The following is a 22,574-nucleotide window of genomic DNA, read 5'->3' as shown; positions in this document are numbered from 1 at the left end:
GATTCTGAACAATCTGCAGAAACCTGAGTGCAGCTCAGGAGACAAAAAAAGGCAAGAAATGGGAAAAAATTGTGAATTATTTTATAGAATTTTTTGTTGTTGGTTTTTATGTTATTAGCAATGCGCTCCTCAAATTCTTTTTTAGCATCCCTTATTGTCTTCTTGCATTTCTTTTGCCAGAGTTTGTGTTCCTTTTTATTTTCTTCATTCGGACAAGACTTCCATTTTCTGAAGGAAGACGTTTTGCCTCTAAGAGCTTCCTTGACTTTGCTCGTTAACCATGCTTGGCCCTGGTGGTGCCTTTTCTGATCTGCGGTATGCACTCCAGTTGAGCCTCTAATATAGTGTTTTTAAACAACTTCCAATCCCCTCATTTCTGTGAAGTTTCCTCTTTTGAAGTCAAATGTGACCGTGTTGGATTTTCTTGGCAATTGGCCATTTACATGTATGTTTAATTTAATAGCACTATGGTCGCTGCTCCCAATCGGTTCGACAACACTGACATCTCGCACCAGGTCCCGGTCCCCACTGAGGATTAAGTCCAGGGTTGCCGTCCCTCTGGTCGGTTCCATGACCAACTGGTCTAGGGCATAGTCATTTAGAATATCTAGAAATTTTGCTTCTTTGTCTTGACTGGAACACATATGTGGCCAGTCTATGTCCGAGTAGTTGAAGTCACCCATTACTACCACATTTCCTAGTTTGGATGCTTCCTCAATTTCGTATGTTATCTCCAGGTCTCCCTGAGCATTTTGATCAGGGGGACGATAGATCATTCCCAGTATTAAATCACTTCTGGGGCATGGTATCACCACCCACAATGATTCTGTGGAGGAGTCTGCCACTTTTGGGGTTTCGAGCTTGCTGGATTCAATGCCTGCTTTCACGTATAGAGCGACACCACCACCAATACGTCCTTCCCTGTCCTTCCGATATAGTTTATATCCAGGGATAACCGTATCCCACTGGTTTCCCCCATTCCACCAGGTCTACGTTATGCTCACTATATGAATGCTCTCCTCTAAAACCAAGCACTCCAGTTCTCCCATCTTGGTTCAGAGGCTCCTAGCATTAGCGTACAGTAAGCAGTGTCTCTCTTCAAGTGTCTTTGGCACTTGTGGTTTGGCCTGTGGTAATTTTGCCCTTCTGAATTGATATCCTGTGCCCCTGCTCTCACAATGCCTACTTCTAGGCCTACCCATTTGAAAATTCCATCATTTCTTTGGTCTTTATCCCAGGGGGGAGGTTTATTCCGAACCGGACCTTCCTCAGCTCCTGTCAGGTTTCCCCCCTCAGTCAGTTTAAAAGCTGCTCTGCCACTTTTTTAATTTTAAGTGCCAGCAGTCTGGTTCCATTCTGGATCAAGTGGAGCCCATCCCTTTTGTACAGGCCCGGCTTGTCCCAAAATGTTCCCCAGTGCATAACAAATCCAAACCCCTCCTCCCTACACCATCGTCTCATCCATGCATTGAGACTACAAAGCTGTGCCTGTCTGGCTGGTCCTGAGCGTGGAACCGGTAGTGTTGTGCCAGCTTGCCAGCCTTGCCCTGGCCTGCATTTAAAATGGCTGTACACCAAAGCCTTGTGGGGATTTTTTCCCCTTGACATCTTTTTCTGTAACCTGCCAGTAAGCAGTTAAATGTTTAGTTTTGCCTCATCACTGTGTCTTGGCAATTTACAACCCCAGCTGTATGAGATTACAAGCTAGCTTCACACCTTGTTATCAGTAGAAGGGGCCTGGTTCCATCAAGGCCATAAAATTCAAGGAACTGCCTTGGGTTGTGGGAACATAGTTTTTTCATCCTTTGGATAAAATCTTAATTGGTTAATTGTCTCCAGCTGGGTGGAAGATTTCTTCCATAAGAAGGAGCTCAGAACTTTGGGTTTTTGTGTCCCACTTCGGGAGCACCACCTTGTCCCATAGGTGATGTTCTGTTGTGGCTCCATTTCCATCCTGACTCGCAATTCCCTGAGGGAAGAAGGCTATTCATCTATAGATCCTATGGTCTGTAAGTAAAGCTTAGGCAAGAAAGGTTTGTTATTTTGATTTGTGCCAAAAACTATCTTACTTGTATTTCTTACCAAACCTTACCCTGTTTGGGCATATGGTAACAGGATTCAATTTGCTGCTAAACCTTATTTTGTGCACTTCTTTTTTATCTGTAATACTTTTATGCTTTTCTTATTCTTTTTAAATAAACATTAATTTACTTTAACCAACGTGTGTTCACTTCAGAGGGGGGTCAGTTCCTAAATTCAGTCCTTGCCATTTGACTACAACTACCGTGTAACAAGTAATGTTTTGCCTGAGACTTCAGAAGGGGCAAGGAGCATATAAAGGCTCTTGTCCTGAGAAGCTCTGGTGTTTAACTGGGCTCTGAGGTTCCCTTCGCCCCAGAGTGGCTAACCAGCTAGGAGGGTGGTGGCAGTTACTACCTTGCAGGGTTGGTGTGAGCGTGCACAACCTTGGCAAACCAGGATTTGCTGGGATCAATTGCCCAAGGCTGGGAATTGACTCCTGGGACAGTGAGAGCAGACGGGGAGGGCTCCCTGCTTTCACTACAGGTAGCATTTCAGAAAAAGCCACCTTGGAGGTCCTGGCTTTCAGCATCCTACCTAGCAACCTAAACTTTGCTTCCAGGACCTCACGGCTGCATTTCCCCATGTCATTGGTGCCAACGTGCACCACGACCACCGACTCCTCCCCAGCACCGTCTACCAAACTATCTAAACGACGGGCGATATCCGCAACCTTTGCATCAGGCAAATCACCTTGTGGTCTGCATGCCCATCACACCCCCCACTGTCTATGTTCCTAATGATCAAATTGCCCACTACAAGGATCCCTCCACCCCCCCAGAGATATATCCTCGGCACGAGAGGATAGCGGCTCATCCCCCAAGGAATGGGTCCCTTCTAAAGGATCGTTTCCCTCTTCCTCAGCTGGATGCTCTCCTTCTCCGAGACCATCGTTCTCCATGATAGCAGGAGAGCTATCATCCTTGGAGTGGGACACAGCTATAATATCCCTGAAGGCCTCATCCATACACCTCTCTGCCTCTCTCAGCTTTTCCAGGTCAGCCACCTTGGCTCAAGGAAATGAAGTCATTCCCAGAGAGCCAGGAGCTCATTGCACCGAAAGCACACCCATGACTTCTGTCCAACAGGCAGATAGTTGTACATGCTGCAGGCAGTGCAAAACACTGGAAAGACCCCACACCCCTGCTGGCTTCTTACCTGCAAAGTTTTGATTAAGGTTTATTAAGTTAATGGGTTGTGGTTGTGTTTAAGGAAGGCTACAGCTGCCCTTTTTAGCAAAGACTGAGCTGACTCTTTCCCTGTATGTATTGGTGGAGTTTCCTTTTTCCTCTTCTCTCCAACTGGAGTTTAGCCTTGTTTAGTGTCCCTTGAAGCTTTCCTGCTAGGGTGGTGTTGAAAACTAGCTTTCTATAGGCTTCCTATCCCTAGGAACTGTCTCCTAAGATACAGGTTCTTTCAGGATTTGGCTCCTAGCTCATGGTGACCCTAGGCTGCCCTTATTACTTAGAGCTGTTTTAATTCAATTAAATAATGAAATAAAGGGGTGCTACTTACTCTCTTCTCGCTCTGCTGCTTAACTTGCCTTGACGCTTCGTCAGCTGGGGGCTCCCTCTAGCTCGTGGAGCAGGCTCCCTCGCTAGGGTGCTCTGAATTTCTCATTATGTGTCCGAAGTATGATAACCTCAGTTTCATCATTTTAGCTTCTAGTGACAGTTCTGGTTTAATTTGTTCTAACGCCCAATTATTTGTCTTTTTTGCAGTCCATGGTATGCGCAAACCTCTCCTCCAACACCACATTTCAAATGAGTTAATTTTCTCTTATCCGCTTTTTTCACTGTCCAACTTTCACATCCATAGAGGTCAGAATACCATGGTCTGAATGATCCTAACTTTAGCATTCAGTGATACATCTTTGCAGTTGAGGACCTTTTCTCATAGCTGCCCTCCCCAGTCCTAGCCTTCTGATTTCTTGACTATTGTCTCCATTTGGGTTAATGACTGTGCCAAGGTAATGATAATCCTTGACAAGTTCAATGTCCTTATGATTTTGCCTTTGGAGGATGATTTTGGATTGCCTTGTACAACATGGTTAGTGTGCACAACAAATGTGCATGATAGTTGCCATCCTTAATGTATTGTTTTAATGTATTTTAAAGTCTGTTTTTATGAAGTTTTAAAGTGTTTTTAGTGCTTTTATCTGCGCTCCTGCTAGGAGGAAGGGTGGGCTATAAATAAATAAATAAATCGTTAAGGAGTGGGTAGATTTGATAGCAATGGACATGAATGTAAATGTATCCACATGAACACTAAGGCATCATCTAATAGCCAAGAAAAATGACACATTCTCACCTACATTTCGAATCTTATTGGAGCAACACAAAAAATTAAGACATGGAAGTAGAAGAAATGTGGTGTGCTGGTGTGTAAATAATTACTTGTTTTGCTTTATTAAACAGTTGCATGGTGGGTTGAAATTCAGCAGGTGAGCCCTTTCTCATATTAGAAATTCTTCTTCTTATTATTCTACTAATAACAGAAATGATGAGAAAGATTTATTCCACTGGATTTCTTAATGTTCCTCAGCTGTGAAAAGCACAAGACTTGGGGGAGAAGGAATATGGCGATTACACTAGGAACTAAGGCTGCAATCCTGCATAGTCAGACGTGATTAACTCTGCAAAGGATCAGGTTGCACATCTCCCAGCCTCCTCACGATGCACTGAATGCTGTCACCAACACAAAACTATAGGGCTTTAACAAATAATGAAAGCATCCAAGAATGCTGTATGCTCTGAGGCTTATCTGTTGTGTTGTACAATTTTATAAACAGGGGCCTACTTCATTGGTTCTCAGGGACAAGGTGCAGAAGAGCCACAGGTATTATTTTATCTCTCTTTGACTTTGTGGTGCAATCCTAATTAGAGAATCCGCCCCAATGAATTTACTGGAGCTTAGTTGTGAGTAAACATAATTAAGATTGCTGCCACTCAAAGATTTGTTCTATAGATATCTATGGAAATATATGGCGTTTAATGTGAAATAAAATACATTTCTTAACAATCCTGAACTCCCTAGAAAGAGCAAGGTCACATACAGGACACAAAGAGTTGCTTTCCTTCCATCTCCTCAACCCCCGTGCCCATCACGTTGGTCCTAAAAATATTCACCCGGAAAACGTCCTAGTACATTCAGCGGGATTTTCTTCCAGATAAACACGTTTAGGAGTCTCGCTTTTGCTAGATACCACAGCACTGTAAAATCACCTATCAATCTCCTGTAACTGGGGAAGAGGCCTTGTTTGAAGCGCTGTAAGAGGATTGGAAGGCAAAGGAAATAAAGGGCAGGATTTATCTACGATTCTCTTCAATGATTGGAGGAGACTTGTGAAAAGGGCAGGGCCCACTGAGTAGGAAGAGGAGGCGGAGCGGAAAGAGAATCGAAGAGAATGTTAACCGCGCGCCCGCTTAACGGGCTGTTCCTCCTCCTTTTCCAATCCCAAAGAAGCCGGTCGCTCTAGTTTTATGCGACCGTATGTTTACTTCCAGGTAACGGGGGTTGAGCTTCCGGGGAGCGCTGGCGGAGGGCGTGCTGGTCGGTGGGCGCTGGGTCGCGAGTGTGGCTGGATTGGTGACGTAAGGGACCAGGCCGTCGCCCGGGGCGGAAGGGGTCGCGCCATCCTGTCTCTTGTGGGCAACGGAGGCAGCACCGCCGGGGTGAGGCGCGTGTTGGTTAACGGGCGAAGGTGGCCCCTCGTACCCCATTTGGGTCAGTTTCTGCTCCACGGCTGGCGCTTACACCTCTTCCCAGTGGTGGAACCTCTGGGCGGTCTCCTTAGGTGTAACTTTCTCTTTCCCAACAATTTATTTCCGTATATACAACACTTTCCTTTTCTGTAACTAAATTTTCCTCTAGGCTCCTGCTGTATAAATACTGAGATTTGTGTGGAGATATGTATAGAGAGGGAGAGGTACAAATGTGTATCCCTATATGTGAAGTGAGGCGAATGTTATGGTACGTTTTGTTATGGACTAGAATCCACTTCATCAGTTGCGTGAAGTGTTACCCCAAATTCATATCTATGTATTTGTGCTTGTAAGCAGTGAATCTTATGTCTCGATCTATGTAGTGCATGTAAGCAGTGAAGTTGAAGGGAAATAAAATGCAAAAATATGTTAAATCGTGTGTGTAAAATAAGTACAGTGACATTCATAAAGAAGTGTTGATGGTAACACAAATGTTCTGGTGTTGGTAAGCTGTTTGACATCCGTAAAGGGATAAAAACTTGTTATCACAAGGAAGTTTGAGTAAGCATTTAGGTTCCTCAGAACTATTCTTCATGTGGGATGTTAAGTTTGATTACAAGCTCTGGGTAACTCAAGTATTTGCTTATTACTTTGTGATATTTAATTGGTCTTACCTAAAAAAATATTGCCCTACTGTTATTTTTGGATTGTTTTCTGATTAGCCAATAGAGCTAACTGCCACCTTTGTCAGCTTATGTTAAGGTTAGCAGGGAAAGTTTTATGTACTAATAACTCAAAATTGTGACTGATGTGTCCCTCGCTATAGGTCAACAGTTAAGCGTGCCTGTTGCCTCGTTTAGTCAAAGTGCATCTCTGTATGAGCAGTGATAAATGATTTTTATTTATTAAATTTATATCCCAACCCTACTCCCAAAAGGAGCCCAGGATGGCAAAGAGGTGACAGAACACTAAAAACATCTATAAAACATATTTAAAACAATAGATGTTTTAAAAAGATAGCAGGCGTGTACACTATGTGTGACAGGAAACGAATGCATTGTGTTCTGACTATATTTTCACTTAGAATACAATTTGAAGCCACTATGTAGATATAGTCAATACAACTGTCTGGGAACTGGAAAAACTAGGCTGCTAATTGCTGCTGCTTTGTTAGCTTCTCATGGCTTGCTAGCAATTCCCTTGCAGTGCACCATTTGGGAATTAATAGGTTCTCATCTGTGTCAACTCATTCCTAATTGGATGGCAGGGTCAAGTCATAGCTATGTGCTGTATGTGTGTGCCTCCCCCTTCCAGGTCGTAGTCGACTTGGAGACACATAACAACAACAAACTTGTTTATCTTCTTATATACAACCTTTTGTAGTTCTGTTCTCAATTTGTTGTTTGAGGGGGAAAAGAAGGAATGATGTCGACAGTCTTGTACATGTCTCTGGGTTGCAGCATCATTCTGAGTTTAAAATGTTCCTTGTGCCACCCAGTTTTTCACCTTGCTTGTAACTGATGAAGAAACACCCCCCCCAAAGCATCCTGGCCCCAAGCAATTTGGGCCCTTGAAAATTAATGAAGGAAAAATGGATTTCTTTCCCCTCATTCACACACAACAGGCATTAAAAGCAAAGCGTGTGTGTAGAGAAAGGCAGAGAGAAGGTCAAGCCCACCTCACTGCAAATTCCTGAGCATCTCTCTGTGCCAAGAATGGCTAAAACATGACTGCAGATCATTAATTTGGTATTTGTTTTACTATTTGATCTTGGGAATGAGGTTTCTGATCTCTTCTACTATAGAACAATGGCTGCAGCTAAGGGGAAGCTTTATAACATTAGGTAGAAATGAGATAGAATTTTAGCTTGATATTGATTTTTTTTTAAAAAATAGCATGATGTGTATAATTTTATTCCATAAATGTAATAAGTGTGTGGGGCACCTTTCTGCATCCCTCTGTGTTTGATGGAGAGTGGCTGGCTGCCATTTACCCCTTTTCCCTTTTTTGTGTTCCCTAGCCAGTGCGGTGTAGTGGTTAAGGTGTTGGACTACAACCTGGGAGACCAGGGTTCAAATCCCCACATAGCCATGAAGCTCACTGGGTGACCTTGGGCCAGTTATTGCCTCTCAGCCACATGAAAACCCTATTCATAGGGTCGCCATAAGTCTGAGTCGACTTGAAGGCAGTACATTTACATTTTTAATTATTCTTTATATTTTGTGGTTTTTTGATACAATATGGTGATCTGAAATTAATCCTTTTCTATAGCACTGTATAGAATTTCCAGTTATTCTAAGGTGAGCCAATCTCATTCTTACATCATGGCTTCACCCAAGGAAAGTTATGTCCTAGAGATGCTCCTTGACCAGCTTGGCTGATCAGAAACCATGATGGGAATGAAATGCATAGTACAAAATCATCAGTAATAATGACAGTAGAATGGTGATATCTGAAAAGGGAGAACAGATTGATATTAATCTGAGGAGACAACCCTACAATGGAGATGGGAGGTATCTACTTGATTATGAATATACATATATTCATTTTAATAAAGTTATCTGGTTTGTTGGAAATATTTCAAAAGGGGAAGAAACTTGGGGGATTGGGTTAAATCTTTATCACATGCTGTAACTGTACTCTATATAAGATATGTGCACACCATACCCCTTTGCAGTCCCTCCTAGATCTTGGGGGACTGTCCATGCATATGCTTGTGAGTTAATAAAGGCCTACCTTTTTGCTCTAAGCCTGTGTATTTAATTTACTTAAAGGACCCCCAGCAAAGATCCCACAGGAGAAAATAAAAATTTCTCCATCAGTAACAATAATGAGTGAGATGATGCTTGCATCATAGGTACTATAACTTTATAGCCTCCGGGCCTGCTTGTGAGTTAAAAGCTTGCAAGCCCTAATTTGACACTTAAAAGCTCCAAAATGGAGTAGGACATTGAAATCAGAGTGACTGCATAACCTTGTTAAACTGAACAGGTTTCAAAATTTACAGCAGAATTTTTCTAAAGGGATTTGAAACCCTTTCAAAATAAAAACAAGGATGATGGAAAAGGAGGCACAATGCATTTTAAAAGGTGGTAAATCTAGGTTGCAACTCTTGCACAAATAGACATGATTACATCATGCTGTTTGGTTTCACTTTGATTTTTGAAATGTGTAAATAACATGTTTCCTCCATATAAAAGGAGTTCTATTGCCCCTCCTGCCACCATGTGTGTTGAATGTCTGTGTTTAGTCCACTTGTATTGATTCTAGCCTTACTCTGATTAGGTACTTGCATGTCTATTTGCATGTCCCTGTTATCATGTGTTATCATGTGTAGTTTTGTACATGGATTGTCATTATTTTTTCTTGTAGTTTTCTACAGCAGTCAGATTCTTTTTGTTCATCCCCATCTTTTTCTCTTGTTGCCCCTCAACTGATACTTAACTAGCCCAGTCCCTTCATCTCCTTAAAAAGCATCTCCTGGGTTCTTATTGTTTTAGTTAGCCTATTCTAAATTGTTCAGTGCAAGACTATTTTTGACCTCCTGCAATCCTGTTCTTCTAGATTACTGTACCGGTGCTGAGGGTCCTCTGTTGGTTTTATATATTTTATACAGTGTCTCCACTTTTAGGTTCTTAATACTTGCTGAACTGCTTTATTTTGGTTTCTGATGCACTCGTTTTGTAGTTTGCTATATTAGTTCACTGTGACCTCTTTGGTTTACAGTAAAAGTATCTTATTTGTCCTTTCTCATTCTCACACTGGTTTATGACAGAATGATTTTGGCTTCAGTTTGGTAGAAAAGTTGTGCAGTTGTTGGGATTATATGATTGGCATTGGTCTTCCTGTCAGAGCTTGGAAAAGTTACTTTTTTGAACTACAACTCCCATCAGCCCCAGCCAGTGCCATGCTGGCTGGGGCTGATGGGAGTTGTAGTTCAAAAAAGTAACTTTTCCAAGCTCTGGGCTAGCTAGCTATACATAGGGGCATCATGTTTATCCATTAAGCAATATCAAACCTTGCTGGTAGCCTTAAGAAGTGCTGCATTGCACTTCCGGGAAGGGTGACTTAGCCTGTGCCTGCTTTTGAGACGGGCTCCTGCCTCAAAAGAAGCTTATTCAGATATATCAGTCAGTTTTTTCTTTTTTTTTTGACTGATTAAACTTCTCCCGGGTAGGGAGAAACGAAGAGATTAACCTCAAAGCCTATTTTTGTTGGGACGACCAGATCTCATTAATTTATGGGACGAGGTCCAGCCGACGAAGGTGGGACGGATTTTTAACAGCAAGCTCTATCTGATAAAGCGAACGTTCACCTTATCTTCTAAGAGAGAACGCATTAACAGGCAAGCACCCTTCTTTCTATATTTTTCTTTTACTTGACTTAAATTGTTGCTGTTTAAAAGAGATTTGCCAGATTGATCAGTTTTTGACATCTCACTGGGGAGCCATAACTTCTCTCTGCTACGCACTAATTAATAGCTTATCTCTGTTTTTGTTGCAAAAAGCTGTCCTGGATTTGCATTCTAAAGATATACACAGAAGAGGGATTTCTATTCCAGATTTTTATTTTGAAAAATATTATACTGTTTTGAGACTACTCTCTTTTTGGTCTATTTTATTTTGACGAATCTGTTTCTTGACGATTGCCATTAATTGTTTCGATCCTGGGAACTGCATTTTGTTTACTTAACTATTGGAGAGATAAGGCTGTCTGCTCTGTTTATACTGTGATGTCACCAAGTTTGGAGTATTAACCCAATTGTTGCTGAAATAAGAAGTGGTTTTCCTATATTTTTCTTTTAAAATGGCAATTAAGAAAGTGGCTGAAAATCTGGAAATAACTATGTTTCAGAAAATAATGGATGAGATTGAGATAATGAAAATTGAATTGAGTAAAATGAAGCAGGAGATTAAAGATATAAGGGTCCCTGTGAGAGAGGTGACCCTGGAAGGGGTCCCTGTGAGAGAGGAGACCCCGGAGATTGGAACAGGGGTCCCTGTGAGAGAGGCGACCCTGGAGACTGGAATAGGGGTCCCTGTGAGAGAGGAGATCCCGGAGATTGGAACCAACGTGGAACAGGAACAAGATTTGGAGTCTATGGACTTTAGAAATAAAATCTATTGTTTGGAACTCAATGTTATCTCTGAAGAAATGAATGAAGATTCTAGAGATAAAGTTATCAATGGCATGGATAATCTTCTGGACTGGAATGATGTGATGGAGCCCAATATAGAGAAAATCTATGGAATTATCTGCAGCCATGTGACAATGGAAAAACTTTTAAGAGATGACCCAGTGTATTTTGAAAAAAAGAACAGAGATATGATTTTACAGCAGTATTTCAGCAACCTATTCAGAATGGATGGCAAGAAAATATTTGGGATAGAGGTAATCCCCATCAGACTCTTACTATATGACTATGGCTTTGACAGCAAGATTATGATGGAATACTGATAATGGAAGATTGGATATTGAAATTACTGGACTTAACAAGACTACTGAAGATGGAAGATGGAAAATGGAACTAATAGAGATAATAGAACAATGGCTACTGAAATTATTGAACCTAACAGATTCTGATGTGATGGATTAATTGAAATGTTTATTTTGATTATGGTTATGACAATAAGATTATCATAATTAGTAATGAGATGGATTAATCGATATGCTTATCTGGAAAAAAAAATTGATAGATATATTTCTTAAAGAATTGAAACCTCTCTTTGACTTTTTGTGGAAAGAATAAAGTAATGTTTATGAGATTTGATGATTAAGTAAGATAACTACTGGAGGAAAGTGATTTTATAATATGACTTAAGAGACAGGATTGTTATATATTATAGACTTATAACTGATTTGATCTTTGACAAATGGGAAGTCAATATTTTACTCTTTATTTTTTATTTTTGTTTTTTTTTTCTTTTTTTCTTTTTGTTTAACTATTTTTGATTTTGTTTTTTGTCTTTGAATGTTTTATGATTTTGTCTTGTATGTTTTATGAAAATCTGAATAAAAATTATTGAAAAAAAAAAAGAAGTGCTGCATTGCTGCTTCAGTTTGTTGTAACCAATTACTGCCACATACAAACTTGGCTGCTGATTACTAAATATACTTACACATGAATATACTTAAACAGAGTCAAATAATTGGCCAGTTTCTAACCCAGCATTGTCTACTTTGATAGGCTGTGGCTCTTTAAGCCTAAAACAGAAATATTTCTTAGCCCTGCTCCCTTTGTCATGCCAGTGATTGAACAGGAACATTTTCTGCATGAAAAGCATACGCTGCAGCCCCTTTGCAGATTTTGAAAGGTGTCTCTCCTTTTCCCCCTGAAGCACAGGTTTGTCAGGAGATTGAACCTCTTGTACCCAGAGCCAGAAACATGCTCCTTTGGGTATTCCCATAAGATTGTCCAAAGACATTGGGTGTTCTTGGTGACTTGATTTAAGGACTTTTTATGAATTGTATAATATACATTTATACTGATTGTTAAAACTGTTTTTCAGAAAGCGGTATAGCTCAGAATGCACAGGCCATTGGACTGGGATGGGACTATAGCAAAGTATTAGAGTGCATGCTTAGTATTCGGAAGATCCCAAATTCAATCCTCAGCATTTCCAGTTAAAGGATATTGGGTGGTAGGCTAATGGAAAACCTCTGTTGGAGGCCCTGTGGGAAACAGGTGTTGCTGAATGGCAACTCCCATAATCCCTGGCCATTGGCCAGGCTTGCTGGGGCTGATGGGAGTTGTCATTCAGCAATATCGGGAGGGCCAGCGGTTCCCCATACCTACTGTACAGCCACTGCTGGTCAGAATAGGCGATGGGTAGGGAACCTCAGGCATGGGGGCTGAATGTCTGCTTGGTCCTCAGGACTTTCCCTGTACCGCACCCTTTGTCAGCCTTGCTCCGTAACCTCCCTGCAGTGCTTTTGCCTGGCTGGAATGTGTTCTTGATATGTTTATGTCTCTTTGCTTGCCTGGATGGTGTGTGTGTGTCTGCATGTAAGGACACCTCTTGACTTTTGCATGGCTTCTAAGTCGCATCTGTTGCCCCATTTTCCATTGGCATGCGGCCCCTGGGAAGGTTGCTGGTGAGGGAATGTGGCCATTGTATTTAAAACTGGGCTACATACAGTTTGATACCTTATAAGACAGCTTCATGTCATATTCTTACAACGCACATTTCATAGCACTTCCTTTTTTTCTTGACTTTAAATGAGCCTTAGAACTGGTTTACCATCACTTCACCATTACTGTTTGATGACTCCCAGTTGGATATGTGACTAGACCACTTTGGAAAGCTTAGTTTTGGGGTGATAGGAAGGTTCTATCTGTGATAGGATCAACTCACACCTGAAAGCCGTTAGTTGATGCAGCAGTAATCAAGTGGTGGGCATGCAACTGTGAGCTACCCTTGAAATTTCAGGCTTTCCTCTAGCTTCCTTTTCTACAAGTAACCACCTGCCAAGCCTTTTCTTACTTAGAATTTTTTTTATTAGATGTAGCATGCTGGGACTTTTCTGGAAGAGAAATTGTAGTTAACTCCTTTTGAAATGTTCTGTGTTTCTCTCTTCTCCCTTGCTTTTCCCCACAGGCAACTTTGAGCATGTGAAGTACCCCGAGGAAATTTGAGATCCAGTATGTGGTATATCATGCAGAGCATTCAGAGTAAATATTCTTTGTCGGAGCGCTTAATCCGGACTATTGCAGCCATCCGATCCTTCCCGCATGACAATGTTGAAGACCTTATCAGGAGGGTACGTGAGAAGACAATAGAGAAGCTTAAGTTTTGTTCTGTAAGCTTGTATTTTGGAATCTCAAAGTTCTGTGTGCTTGGATCAGAGTTTAGTTTTGTGGCTCTGCTGCAGTCCTAGGCGGGGCTTCCTTTGGACTTCTGTTTCCTCCATATATGTTTTTAAGCCAGGGCTATTGCGTTTCGCAGGTGGAGAAGAGATGAAGACCAACCCTGTGCGTCCACAGTAACATATTGTCTGTCATTCTGCAAACCTTGTAACTGTCTTCAGGTGGGAGAAGAGGGACACTGTTTCATTGGGTTTTCCCCACTGCTGCTTTTGACCCTATTGCAGTATTTGCTGCTGTTGTCCATGCATAATGGTGCTGCTTGGGAATGGCAGGCATGGGCCATTGCTGTTCCTGCTCTTTCAGAGGAGTGTGGGGGGGGGAGAAAATGAGGTGTGACGTCTCTTTCCCCCCAATATTCTTAAGCAGGCCAAAACAAATGTATTGTAACTGTGCACACACATACCAGTGATTAAAAATTGAAACAAACATTTAATAGACACTTGAACTAAAACTGGGCTCTGTGGAGTACACATTACAAAACAGAGCTAAGATCCCAGTTCTTATATCTGCTGTGTATTGAGCACTGTACATACAGTACTTGGATCATGAGCATCAAGATAAGAATCCTCCTTTCCAATGGGTGAGGATATGTCTGCTGTGTCTGCCTGCTGACCTACCCCTGATGCATCTGGTTCTAGAGTGTTCACACAGCAAATACAACTTACGCTGAAGAAAGCAGTTTCAAACTCAATAAACAGTTGAGTACATCAGAAGAGGCAAGTTGAGATGAGCTTAAAAACAATTTCTCTGGCCAGAAAGCAGTTCTTTGTCACTCACAAACTTTGGGGAGTCAAGAGGTGACCCTTGTAGAGTTTAGCTCTATAAAGGATGGGGCTGGGGAATGGATGCTTATTTTAATCCCAGTATTGAATAGTACTCTTCAAGCCAGTTAAATGTGACATTTTTTATCTTCAAAGGAACATTTAAACAGTCTTTAGCTCCAAAGGTTAATGCCAAGTTTATTTCAGTTTCTGATTGCTCAGCTCTTGTAAATGCTGGGCTCCACATTAGCCTTGATTGATGCTGCCAGCTGCTTTGCTATATTAATTCCAAGGTACTTAATCTGCCAGAGCATATTAAATATACTGTAAGTCAGCGTACAGAAGCTGATACGGTTCTTCATATTTATCCACTACGCTCTTCATCTTGTCTCTACTCTTAAATAATACAAGATAGTATTTTTCTTTCTGGAGTGCATACAATAACAGTGTTGTGCATAAATCTAGGTAGTCTGAAGATGCGGTCTGTATCAGTTACAGTCTAATACGCTAGAGACCCAAGGGAATGGGAAAGAAAAAGGAGGCCAGCTTGAGGGTGCCAGAGTTGAAGGTTTTTTTAAACAGCCATTTTAAAATGCAGCCAACTTTTCTCTAGAAGAGAGGGGCAAGCAAGCTTTGGCTGAAGGCTGGAGCCAACTGATCAGTTGACTGTGGTTTCCAAAGACATGCACATCTGACATACACACAGCAAACACCACAAAAAAGGCATATCATATAGGGCCAGGCCAGGTTTATTTGTCACTCTAGCCTAGTATTATCTACTCTGACTGGCAATGGCTGTCCATGGTCTCAGACAAATGTCTTTCTCATCATCTGCTACGTCATTCTTGTACCTGGAGAAGCCAGGGATTGAACCTGGGACCTTTTGCTGACAAATAATGGGTTCTGCAACTGAGTTATCACCCTTCCCCATGTGTTGCTGCATATTTTGCCCTTTAATTCTTTCCAGATAGGAATGATGTCAGATGTGAAGTGATCCTGGGAAGGTAAACCGTTAGGATGGCATCAAAGATGTTCAGAGATCTGATGTTAGCCTCTGAATCTTATCTGAAGGAGCGCCTCCAGAATCACCAATTATGCCGCCTGACAAGATCAGCCTCACAAGACCTTCTCTCGGTCCCACCGGTTAAAACAGCTAGGCAGGTGCGGACCAGAGAGAGGGCATTCTCTGTTGTGGCCCCCACCCTCTGGAATTCCCTTCCTTTTGATCTCCGCCATGCTCCCTCCCTGATGGATTTTCGCCAAGCCTTAAAAACCTGGCTATTCAGGCGGGCCTATGGGATTGGGGAGGATTAATTTTATAAGGTTTTAAATAGAAATTGGTTTTAAATTGATTATGATTCTGTTTGCTTGTATTTTATTTTGTATTATGTACTGCTCTCTATTATTGTAAGTCGCCTAGAGTGTCCACTAACCTGGACAGATAGGCGACCAACAAATAAAATTTATTATTATTATTATTATTGTTAAGATTCAAAGGATAACGTTAGATCTCAGAATATCCTTAAGTATTTTTCAGCCTTTTACATTGCTATGTCCAGTATTTCTCTGCCTATGTCTATTACTTTCTAGTTACTTTAATAAGCAGGATCTACAAAACACTGGAACGTTAAGCAGATTTAGGCCTGCAGCCAGTGCCAAAGACCTGTATGCAAAACCCCAATTGACAAGCTACTTTTCTTTTTCTTGCTGATACCCAGTTTCCATGAGTCTATTATCTGTGCTGCTAGCAATAAATTCAGCATAATTACACATGAACATCTCATAGAGCTCCTTGTGTCAATGTGAGAGACTCCCAGTTGCCTGTTGTATGGAATGGGCCACAGTCCGAACTTGGGCTCCCTGTCTAATTGTCTGTGTGCTCTATAAAGAGCAGAGAAGATGCAATTTTCCAGCTTCCTTAAACAAATTAGGCAAATTGGGATGCAAGTGGTCTCTTTTTTTAGCCACATTTGGAATGTTATGGCAATAAATAAAAAGCAGTAAAAGTAATAAGTATGAAGAGACTGATATGAATTTAGACTTTGGCTTCATCTCAGGGATCCACAGTAAATATGAAGTACCCACATTTGGCATTGCTTGCTAGTAAATGACAAGTGTATATTGCAAAGGTACTATGTTGTTTATGATGCTCTGATTCACTGTAATTGGGAACAAATAGACCTGCTAAATCTGTTTTGTCCCCCTGTGTTGTTCCAGGGAGCAGATGTTAACTGTATGCACGGTACCCTGAAGCCGTTGCACTGTGCTTGCATGGTTGCTGATGCTGACTGCATTGAACTGCTCTTGGAAAAAGGAGCTGAGGTAAGAGGAGCCCAAGTACTGTTTACAAACTAATCCAGCAAAGCTGATCAAATGTGACAGATGTGAACGTAAAAAGATCTGTACAGCATTGGTGGATGTTCAAAGGGGTTCTTGTGTGTTATCCTTGCAATGCATCACTAAAGTTAGGCAACATTTTTACCTCCAAGTTGCATGTGGGCTGGAGGGTGGGGAGGGGAGGTCTTCTGCAAGCCCACCAAGTGACTTCATGGGAGAACTGGAATTTGAACTAGAGCTGGATTTGCAGCTCAGTCTCAAAGTTATGCTAGCTCACTAGCAAAGGCATGAATAGGTTTTTGCAGTGCCTTCCCCCCCCCCCAAAAAAGATTCCAAGTTATTCACCTCACCTGTGCTAAGTATCGGACATCTGACTCCATACAGCTTTGCTTTCTCCACCAGATCAGGTATACCTTCTTGTGGGTGGACTGGGAATGAATTTTTCTAATGTGTGGCACAGGGAAAATAATTCAGAGCTCTAACCACTTCCATTACACCACTGGCATACCAGTTTATCCACAGCATTTGGATCCAAGTCATTATGCAACCTGTGTCTTTACACTTCCAAATTTGCTTACATAATAAACTTGTAAGTGGAACAAAGCCAGAACTTTTAAGTACCTAAAGTACCCACACACAAATTCTGTAAAATTGATCACTATATTACAAATCCTACCCAAATGAGATGGTAATGTCTCATTCTGGTATGTATGTGTCAGCAATTTCCTTAATTCAGACAGAAGTTCCTTGCAGATAGAGAAATGACAAGGCCACCAATCCAAATATATAATAAAGATATCAGAATACTTGGGCTTTGATGTAAGAAAATAAAATAAAATGAAGATTTAAACTTTAAAATGCCCAAAATGAGATTATCAGACCACGATGATTTTAGGTTTAGATCCAAACAGCTGTCCACAAATAGAAGGATTCCTTGTGTCCACAGATGGCTTTTGATTTAGTGGAGCTATGCTGTTGGTGGAAGAGTGGAAAAAGAGGAAATTTGCATTGATTTTCCATTGCAGCCTCCCCCCACTGTTCTATCTGGTCCCTCACCCCTCCAAAGCAAATTTTTGGATGGCACAAGGGGCTGTAGAGGGAATTGGAAAAAGTTGCCTCCCATACACACCTCTGCTGGCAGGAGAAAAGTCTGGATCCAAGTTCAATCTCCAGGAATTAGTCAAATCACACAAGTTGCCATCCTTTTATGGCAGGGTTCTTAACCCCTTCAGGGGATCTGTGAACCGGATGTAAAAAAAACCCCAATATCCAATGCAGTAACATAAATTGTATTTATTTATGCGGCACCATAGGTTTCCTCAGATTCTCAAAGGGGGCCATCTCTCTCTCTCTCTCTCCCTCTCTCTCGCACGCGCGCACACACACACACACAGGCACCCCCGAAAGTTAAGAACTGCTGTTCTTATGAAGATCAAGATCTGGAGAACATAATAATCCTGCCTTTGTTGAGTTACAAGGGTTCATCTGCTCTAGCATTCTTTCTTCAACAGTGGCTAGTTAAATAGTATCCCTCCTGTATCCCTGTTGTAATTTGCTTAGAAATGGTGATATTAAGCAGTCTAAATTATTTAAATAAATATTTGTCCCCAGGAAGCTCACAAACAGAGCAAAATGGAGATGGCCCTTACTATTTGCCCCCATGAGAGGTCAACCTGCTTTTAAAAACTAGAGAAAGCAGCCGCCGATTTTTTTAAAGAGATCTATACTAGAGGAAATTGCCAGGTCTTGTATTAGGAGAATGAGGTTCACAGAAGTGCTTTGGCCTTTGGCCTGAGTCCTGATGGAGGCTTCTGATTCTATTATCCATCCTCTTTCACTAAGTTTTTAGATCATTTTTCTTTTACTCATAGTCTTCAACTCCAAATACCTAAAGAATCCCTTTTCTGCTTTTGCAGGTCAACGCTCTTGATGGGTACAACCGAACAGCACTTCACTATGCAGCAGAAAAGGATGAAACCTGTGTGGATATCCTCTTGGAATATGGGGCAAATCCAAATGCACTGGATGGTAACAAGGACACACCACTGCACTGGGCTGCCTTTAAGAACAATGCAGAATGTGTCCGAACGCTCTTAGAAAGTGGTGCCTTTGTCAACAGTCTGGATTATAACAATGACACCCCCTTGAGCTGGGCAGCAATGAAGGGGAACCTGGAGAGCGTGAGTGTACTCCTGGAATATGGGGCAGAGGTGCGGGTGGTAAATCTGAAGGGGCAGACCCCGATTTCGAGGTTGGTTGCCCTTCTCGTCAGAGGACTCGGCACTGAGAGGGAAGAATCCTGCTTTGATCTCCTTCACAGAGCCGTCGGACACTTTGAATTGCGCAAGAACGGCACCATGCCTCGCGAAGTCATGCGGGATCAGCAGCTCTGCGAAAAGCTTACCACTCTGTGCTCTGCCCCAGGCACCTTAAAGACACTGTCACGCTACGCTGTGCGCTGCAGCCTGGGAGTGCAGTTCCTACCAGATGCAGTGAAGGAGCTGCCTTTGCCAGAATCTCTGAAAGAATATGTGTTGCTTAAGTGACAGCTGAAGCCTTACAGGGTTCTGTTAATGGCACACATTGGTCAATTTACTGTGCAGCTCCTGTCCTGGCACTTCACACTGACTGTAGCAGCGATATGAAGTAGATTTTGCAGATCAGTCTGTAACCACACAAGCAAGTTGGGGGGGGGGTTCCTGGCTCTGGCACTGGCTGGCTGTTCCTTTGGCTTCTCCCTTTTGGTGCAGTTAGATCCCTTCCTTTTCTTCAAAGAGGGAGGCTGGAAGATGTCCTCTCTAGTCCTATTTGCCCTGAACACCTCAAGAAAGAGCCTGTGCTCTTCATCTCCTGCAACAGATATTCCCTGGCATCCTATATCTGATTTCAGCTTCTGAGAACCTTTCACAGAAAGGGAAGGTGGAGCTGCATATCAGGCGGGGGGAACGCAACTGCCAAATTTTTGGTGACCTTCCTGCTTCTAGCTTTGCACTTTGAGTCTTGCCATTTCATGTTCTTTTCAAGACATACTTCCTTTCAGGGTTTAAAGAGACTGCAATGGCTTGATGGATCCAGAGCAAAGAATATGGCAAGCTGTTTGAGGGCACTTCACTGTTACACTGCCTCCAAGTCTTGTCTCTCCAATTCACCTATCAGACTAACTGGAGAGGGGGGATTCTCTCCAAAGTACTGGATCATGTTTTGTTACTTTGGCCAGATCTGCACATGCAGCAGAATAAAAGAGAACATATCCTGAGGTGATGGTAGTAGCGGACTGTCTCACTTTGACTGTAGGTGGAAAATATAAATTGTGAATGGCCCTTGGTTGGAGGCAGGGTGAAGTACTAGCTCCTGCAAGTAGAAAGCAAACACTTCAGGGCAACAAGTTCTTAAGCAGTCCTTTCTTTGCTGTGTTAATTTAAAACAAGCACTTGGAAGGAATGTGCAGGTGCAAACATGGCGTATGAAATGGTAGACCATGTTCTTTCTCGTCTTCTGCTGTACCTTGAATGATGATAAGGAAGTTAGTTGCTGTCCATATTGTGTAATATGTGTTCCTGTATCTTATTCATGGCTTTCAAGCTTACTAAGCATATCCTTCATCCTACCTTGCAGCTTGAGAGGGGGTTGAGGCCAACTACAGAGATGCATAGCATGTTCAGCCAACTCCCGGTTTTGCTGGCGCACTATTCAGTTTCAGACATATTCTGCTGTGTTTTTCCTTAATTTTCAACAGAATGTACACATGTAGGGGAGTAGTAGTATTTTCATACTTAAAATACTGCTTTTAAAAACCCTGCAAAGGTTGCATGGTGTTCCTCATCAAGCACAAGTCCCTTTTTTGTATTAAAGTAGTAGTCAAATATTCTCACTACATGTGCCTATGAATCCTGCATTTATTGGCAAGTAATTGAGTAGATATTGCTTCTGCTGCCCTCAAAGCCCGGGTGCTGTCTCAAATCTCCCAAGCAGTTTTGGGCCTTCTTTGGTTTGCTAAATCTTAAATTCTTTTAGTTGGCACAGAAGATTTTTCCTCATTTTAAAATTATAGGCATATTTCAATGTACATTCCACAAAAATGATGCAATTTTCTAATTCTTTTCAACAAAGAATAGAGTGTAAGTGAAGGATAGCCTAGTTAATACCGCTGCCTGGAGGCCCACCTCCCTCTACTCTCAGTCAAGGCTCAGAAATTGAATTCTGTTTCCTGAGGAGCAGAGATGCTTCTGGGTTTGACACTACACATGCAGTGTAGGCTGCTGCAACGAATCCTGGAGTGTCACTCTTCCTCAAGATATCACTGCTAGTTGGGTGGGGAGTGTGAATTAATGTTGGGGAGCCCTGAGCACTGGACATATCCAACAGGGTAGCCTTAATTTTCAAGGCAGTGTGGGAGGACCTGTAATTACTTGGTGAAATAATCAGCATCATAAGCCAGGGCTCAGGTAGTCCAAGGCTATTTAACATAAAGGGAGCCATAAGCTGCTGGGGGAAATGTATTTCTTTTCCTCCTCCACAGGCAACCCAAAAATATTGCTCTACTTTAAGAATCCTATAATTCATGGCTTCCATATATCAGTACCTAAGTGCTGCAGTGCATTCACCATCCCCTCCACGATTTTTTCTCTGCTGTAGACCTAGGCCTTTCTGTGTACTTGCCGAACAGTTGGAAGCCACATCTTGTGAGGAACAAATCATGCTATGAGCTCAAAATAGCTTTTCCCAAGTGTTTGGTTGCTATTGAAGAAGATCAGTTTGGTGAGCAAATTACTTGTGTGGGGATTTAAAAGTTTGCTAATTAAAAATTGTGATGTAGAAGACCTTTATTATGCTGTGTGTTTTTATTATGAAAGTGTCACATCGATTGATCTCCTATTTCCTCTTGACACCTTTCCTGCAGAAGGTTGTCTTCCCTACCCCCCTCAAAAAAATTCCTTGTTCTGGTATTCATGGAATGGTGTGGTAGAGCAACTAACATAGATTATACAGCCACAAGAGTGGCTGTATACTATAAGCCAGTGGGGATTTTTCACATTCCTCAAGGTTACATTGAAAATACCCCCGCATGCCATTCTGAGGCTTCCCATAAGCTCATTTCAAAACAAAACCTTACAAAACATATAGTCCTGAACTCAGAAACGCTTGCTTAACAACCCTGTCAATTTTCATGGTGATACACAAAACAGTCACAGAGAATAGACAGTTCAAAGTGTAAAAAGAGGAAAAAGTTCAGATCCCTTTTGGACTTTTTTCTCAGAGTTCTCATAATCTGTTGAAATTCATTAAAAATCAGCCATATTCACAGAGTACCTGTAATCCTAATACTGACCTTGCCCCATACTCTGACCTTCATCTTCTGCAGTTGAAAAAATGCCTGGCTGATTTTTAATTAATTTAATAAATTTTGGCTGGAACCCAATAACGCAGAGCATGCTCAGTAAGAACCAACTGTCAGAGTTCTAAAAGCCTCACAGCTGCTGAGCTTAGCTAATTGGGGCCACATCCACACCAGACTTTGATTTCATGTGAGACAGTCATGGCTTCCCTCAAAGAATCCTGGGAAGTGTAGTTTGTGAAGGGTGCTAAGAGACTCCTATTCCCCTGAGAGAATGGTTTAACAGTCAACCACTCTGATAGAAGGTCTGTGAGGGGAACAGGGCGTCTCCTAGCAACTCTCAGCACCCGTCACTAACTACACTTCCCAGGATTCTTTGAGAGAAACCACGACTATCCAAAGTGAAATAAAGGCCTGGTGTGGACGTGGCCAGGGACACCTTTGGTTTAAATTTGGTAGGAGGCTACATGTGTCTGCTGTAGAATAAAAAG

The 22,574-nt window shown here is 42.0% G+C and overlaps 1 protein-coding gene across 5 annotated transcripts; it reads left to right on the top strand.

Moving 5' to 3' along the window:
• Positions 1–1,907: 1,907 nt before the first annotated feature.
• On the top strand, positions 1,908–21,568 carry ASB8 (ankyrin repeat and SOCS box containing 8). 5 transcript variants are annotated; one of them, XM_061614733.1, is made up of 4 exons: positions 1,908–2,009; positions 13,382–13,544; positions 16,629–16,733; positions 18,665–21,568. In XM_061614733.1, exons 2-4 carry the CDS (start codon positions 13,428–13,430, stop codon positions 19,292–19,294), a joined length of 852 nt encoding a protein of 283 aa, XP_061470717.1. In that variant the 5' UTR covers positions 1,908–2,009; positions 13,382–13,427; the 3' UTR covers positions 19,295–21,568. The 5 variants fall into 5 exon arrangements, with proteins under 5 accessions (XP_061470717.1, XP_061470713.1, XP_061470716.1 ...); XM_061614729.1 differs by lacking the exon at positions 1,908–2,009 and adding an exon at positions 5,397–5,585; XM_061614732.1 differs by lacking the exon at positions 1,908–2,009 and adding an exon at positions 5,595–5,753.
• Positions 21,569–22,574: the final 1,006 nt, after the last annotated feature.

Source organism: Rhineura floridana, chromosome 3 (genome assembly GCF_030035675.1).
Source record: "Rhineura floridana isolate rRhiFlo1 chromosome 3, rRhiFlo1.hap2, whole genome shotgun sequence".
Lineage (NCBI taxonomy): Eukaryota > Metazoa > Chordata > Lepidosauria > Squamata > Rhineuridae > Rhineura > Rhineura floridana.
The sequence above is the reverse complement of the archived record's forward strand: the minus strand, read 5'-3'. Positions and strand labels throughout refer to the sequence as shown.

Excerpts from the sequence above, each read along its gene's own strand:
- ASB8 (XM_061614733.1), top strand. The coding sequence starts at position 13,428 with ATGTGGTATATCATGCAGAGCATTCAGAGTAAATATTCTTTGTCGGAG. Across the intron at positions 13,545-16,628 it reads TTGAAGACCTTATCAGGAGG|GGAGCAGATGTTAACTGTAT; the intron begins GTACGTGAGAAG and ends GTGTTGTTCCAG. Across the intron at positions 16,734-18,664 it reads TCTTGGAAAAAGGAGCTGAG|GTCAACGCTCTTGATGGGTA; the intron begins GTAAGAGGAGCC and ends CTGCTTTTGCAG.